General features: G+C 54.4%; 4 protein-coding genes across 4 annotated transcripts; all 4 read left to right on the top strand.

Moving 5' to 3' along the window:
• Positions 1 to 255: 255 nt before the first annotated feature.
• DQ04_12231030 (hypothetical protein) lies at positions 256 to 786 on the top strand (the record flags this gene model as incomplete). The annotated part of the gene is made up of 1 exon (XM_009316704.1): positions 256 to 786. The coding sequence occupies one exon, from the start codon at positions 256 to 258 to the stop codon at positions 784 to 786; it is 531 nt and encodes a 176-aa protein (XP_009314979.1).
• Positions 787 to 1,296: 510 nt separating this feature from the next.
• On the top strand, positions 1,297 to 1,713 carry DQ04_12231020 (hypothetical protein; the record flags this gene model as incomplete). Its single annotated transcript, XM_009316703.1, has 1 exon — positions 1,297 to 1,713. The coding sequence occupies one exon, from the start codon at positions 1,297 to 1,299 to the stop codon at positions 1,711 to 1,713; it is 417 nt and encodes a 138-aa protein (XP_009314978.1).
• A 481-nt stretch (positions 1,714 to 2,194) lies between these two features.
• On the top strand, positions 2,195 to 2,443 carry DQ04_12231010 (hypothetical protein; the record flags this gene model as incomplete). Its single annotated transcript, XM_009316702.1, has 1 exon — positions 2,195 to 2,443. One exon carries the CDS (start codon positions 2,195 to 2,197, stop codon positions 2,441 to 2,443), a length of 249 nt encoding a protein of 82 aa, XP_009314977.1.
• A 1,279-nt stretch (positions 2,444 to 3,722) lies between these two features.
• On the top strand, positions 3,723 to 4,112 carry DQ04_12231000 (hypothetical protein; the record flags this gene model as incomplete). Its single annotated transcript, XM_009316701.1, has 1 exon — positions 3,723 to 4,112. One exon carries the CDS (start codon positions 3,723 to 3,725, stop codon positions 4,110 to 4,112), a length of 390 nt encoding a protein of 129 aa, XP_009314976.1.
• Positions 4,113 to 4,341: the final 229 nt, after the last annotated feature.

Here is a 4,341-nt window from a genome sequence, read left to right as displayed (position 1 = left end):
AGAAGGCTAGTGTTTGGCCTTCCCTTCCATCCCCCGCACCCGTTTACTTTCTACGTTTTGGCGCTGTGTGGCGCTGAAGAGGCTAAAACGCTGCGTTATCCCCTTCCCTCCTTGGGTTTTATATAACGCCGCGCGTGAATTACAAGCGAATTCTCCTCGTCGTTTCTTTGCGATCGGGGTTGGGATCGGCTGCCGTGCCCGGCGTTGTGCATCTGGGTCTTTGGGGGGGAGGTTCTATTGGATTATACCACCTGCATGCATTTGGCTTTGTGGGCTGCAATGCTCGCAGTAGCAAGCCGTAGTGGTAGGATATACCAATGCGAAAATGAGCTAGGGCTTCCTCCTGCCGGAGTTAAGCTGGGATCATTGCGTTTGGGGTTCCAAAGGCCTTTGATGCTGTGGCGGTGGGCGGATGGTTTGGGCAGCTGGCTGTGTATGTGGCGTTTTGCCAGCGCAACCGCATCCGGTATCCACGTGCCCGTGTGCTGTGGTGGGTCAGCGGCCGTCCTAGCTTCCTTGTCGCATGCCTCATTCTTTGCAACGCCACAGTGGTCAAGTACAAATTGTAGCCGCATGCGTCCTGTTCGACCCCGCGCGTCCAATAGCAAATCCCATAGTGTGCGCAAGATTGGACCTGTTACTGTCAGTGGGCCTGTTTGGAGTGCTATGGGGGGTGGAAAAGGGTCCGTGAAGAAGAAAGCCCTACAAAGTCGAGTGCTGCGGCGTGAAATGGTGTCCAACAATTTCTTCAGGCCAACTTTCGACGCGACAGATTCAGTCGGGTAGCTACACGCTGTTCATCCTGCACCCGCTTTTGCTTGGACAATGGGCTTCTGTTGCGGCAAATGATGGCTGTTACGCCATATCTCACCCCTAGTTTGGCAGAGCCGTCTGCCCATAGTTCGTAGTGTAGTCGCTCTGGTGGTGTAGAACCTTTCCGGCTGAAGTGTTGGGCAATTCATCTTCTGCATGTTTGACGCTTGACGCCATCCAGGCCATCAGAGGTGAGACATTCGATCGATGTATGGACAAGGGTTGGAGATGCCTGTTGCAGCTTGGGGGTGGTAGGGGCAGGATCGTGCCTTCAATATGAAGTTCTGGGTATTGCGCTATGGTGGTGGTAGAAAATTGTCGTGTGGGGTGGTTGGTCGGGTATATCACATTGAAGCTATCGCGCACGGCTCTCCGTCGCGCTTCGCAGAGGAGCATATATTTGAGGCGACGGATTAGCACCATCTCACTTAGTGGTTACAGGCTGGCCTCAAATAAGTCATCTGCTGTGCGCTGCCTTTTGGGATGTCGGCAATTATTTTACAGAGGTTATATTGCCCGGCACCAAGTGCGGAACGCGATGCGGCGGATGCGTCTCAGCACTATATCCCTATGCTGCGCATTGATTTGGCTTGCGCAAAGGCCAAGCTGAAAGCATGCAACGTGCCCCGTTTTGGTCCCCATCTCCAGGATGAGACGACCACTATCTGCATGAGCCGCTGGTTGATCTGCTTCTGCAAACGTGCCGCAGGGGGTCCCATTCAGCGGCATTTCTGGAGTGCGATTCTCAGCAGGGGCCGGGGGCCGTTCCATGGTGACCGGCGTGCCATTGTAGGGGGGGGCCAGGTGGTTCACACTTTTGGCCCTGAAGAATGCATGCTTCCTTTTGGTCGCATTAACTTCCATGAAGCATTTTTCTGTCTAGGATGCTGCCACGCTTAGTCCCTGTTGTGGGGTGGTGGTCATGGTCTCCCGGTTGCTGCGCCGAGCAATAGGGGCAAGGTCATCCTCAAAGAAGCCGCACCGTAATAGCGGGACTTCAGCTAACCAGATGCTGGGAGAATTCATGACAATAATAAACATGAGTGGCCCCAAAACCGTGCCTTGTGGAGCACCTTGCGAGAATTACACCGGAGAGGAGAGCACCTTGTTTACGCGAACTACTGCCGTCCTATTGCCCAGAAAGGATGCTGACCATCCCACTATATGTTGTGGTACACCCAGCCGTCGCATTTCAAGTATGATTGTATCATTGTCGACTGTGTCGAAGGCCTTGGCGTAATCCACAAACACTGCGGCCGTTCTGTCTTTGGGAGTCGGTCGATGCATTGTTGCTCGAAGGTGCAATAGTTGGTCTAGTGTGGAGTGGGCTGGTCGGAATCCGGACTGCTGTAGTGTGAGCTTTGGCTCTATAACATCGCGAATGCGTGCTGCTATGATGCGCTCCATGAGTTTCCAGAGGCAACATGTGAGCGTGACTGGTCTGTATGGCTCTGGTTCGTGTCGCTTTCTTGCACAGTTTGAGGGGTGGGATTATGACTCCGTGCCTCCAGCTCTTTGGAACGATGCCAGTGCGCGGGCTCTTATTAAAGAGCGTCAGGGCAGAGTGTTTCGCGCATTTCCCAAGGTGTCGCAGTGCCTCACCATGGATCATGTCGGGCCCCGGTGCTGATCCTAGCGGCAAGAGACGCAGCGCACGATCGAGTTCAGCCATTGTTATTGGTTGAAAGTCCTCATCCCTTGTTGTGATCGGAGGTGGGGAGTAGGATCGTGGGTGTCTCCGCGCTATTGCAGCGTACATGCGGGCCAGGTGGTTGGCCTTTTGGTGGTGTGAAAGCACAACCCCATCTGCTTTGACGGCGGACGTGCTGAGGGAGCGAGGGGTGAATACAAGCCTTATGTTCTGCCAGCTGCTGCCTTCAGGGTCTTCAATGTTTGAGCAGAGCGTTCGCCACCGGTTAGTGGCAGCTGCGTGGCAAATTTCTCTGCGTCGAATCTTTGGCCGCTGGCTGGATTGAGCGTGGGGCTTGCTGGCAATTGCTTTATCCAGGTCAGCCAGCTCGGGGGTCCAGAACGGGGACTGGCATCGATTGCCCTCCAGCACTGGTGACATTGTGGCGAGCCGTATGCCAGAGGTGATGTGCTTCTCTGTGGTGTCTATGCGGTTCATGACTTGTTTTGGCCTGCAGTGGGAGTTGGTCAGTTTGCGGAACTTCGACCAGTTTGCTTTCTTCCATACAAGCAATGTCTTGTAGATCTTCGGCACTTCTAGTGGAGTGTCGTCCTCTCACACCTTGGCAGTATAAGCGATGGTTTGCTAGTCGCTGCCAGGGGTGGGTCGCGCTGCCCAATATTCCACTATGCATTTCTTTGTCAGTTCTACATCTGGCGCAGAGCCCCTATGCCTATCGGTATGCCGTGCGCGGTTTGCAGTGCTGCCAACAAGAAATTCATTGCCAATGTACCATTGCGCAAAGGTCCCGCCTCTGGAGTCAGGTGGGGCTTCGTGGTCGCATGCCAATGCTTGCCCATTCGTGTCTGCGCTAATGGGCTGGGTCCTGCCCGTGTTGTTGAGTCGATCGGGGTCCTCTGGAGTGCTTTTGATGGCAACAGGAGGAAGGTGTGCTGATGAAATCATCAGCTTCATACCTGCATCCAGATGGATGGTAACTGGTGCAAGCCCAATGCCTGCCACAAGCGCCGGTCCTGTCTCTACCTGCATCCCCCCCTTGCGAGGATTCGCACGCCACCACCACCACCACCACAGCAGGCGCGAGCTATCCCATAATGTTGGTACCCAGGGGGCCCAAAACTAGTTGCTTCAGGGGTGGGGGCATTTTTGTTCCACCCAACAGGCGAAACGCGGCATTATCATCGTAAAGCCGTTTTGCCAACGCCAGGGGTTTGGCCTGCGTTAGCCCAGCTGGGTGCCATTGCATGTCCCTCAAGATATGGCCGGGATTCTCTTCCACATTTCCACACAGCAGCAACTTGGGGCTAATGATGTTGCTGATGACGCGGCAACGCACGCCCCAAGACCGATGAAGATAACACTGTGTCCCAGCAAGGCGCGGCTGGGTCTGGCACTGTGCGATGTCGCAAACCTGGCGCCACAAAGTTCTCCAAGTGGCGAATTTTGCTGGCACCCGGCTTCCCCCTACAGTGCGGGGCTCTGGGCCCTGGTGGCGCCATGGGGTGGCCTGCGTCACCAAGACTGTCGTAAAGTGATTTTGCGCGCTCCCTGCCCAACGTGGACTGCCGGCAGGGTAAGAAACCGTTCCCCCTTTTTTTTGAAAGCCTACAACAGAAATAGTCAAGCCTTGCCCAATTTTTTAACATGAAATCCTATAATCCATCATCATTCTTGTCTTCATCTCTTGCTGAAGGGAAGTGTCGCGAAGTGTAAGTTTTGAAACGAAGGGAAGCCACGACCAAGCAATCACAATGTTACCCATCAACCTCCAGCAGGCCCCCATGGACGCGAAATGGATGACGGGCCCATCAGCTCTCAGAGCGTTCGTCGAACATTGCGGTCGGACCCCATTTTCTTTTTAGTACAGATCAAATTTT

This window comes from Trypanosoma grayi (assembly GCF_000691245.1).
Source record: "Trypanosoma grayi strain ANR4 Tgr_1223_V1, whole genome shotgun sequence".
NCBI classification, from domain to species: Eukaryota; Euglenozoa; class Kinetoplastea; order Trypanosomatida; family Trypanosomatidae; genus Trypanosoma; species Trypanosoma grayi.
This window is presented reverse-complemented; position numbering and strand designations above follow the sequence as displayed.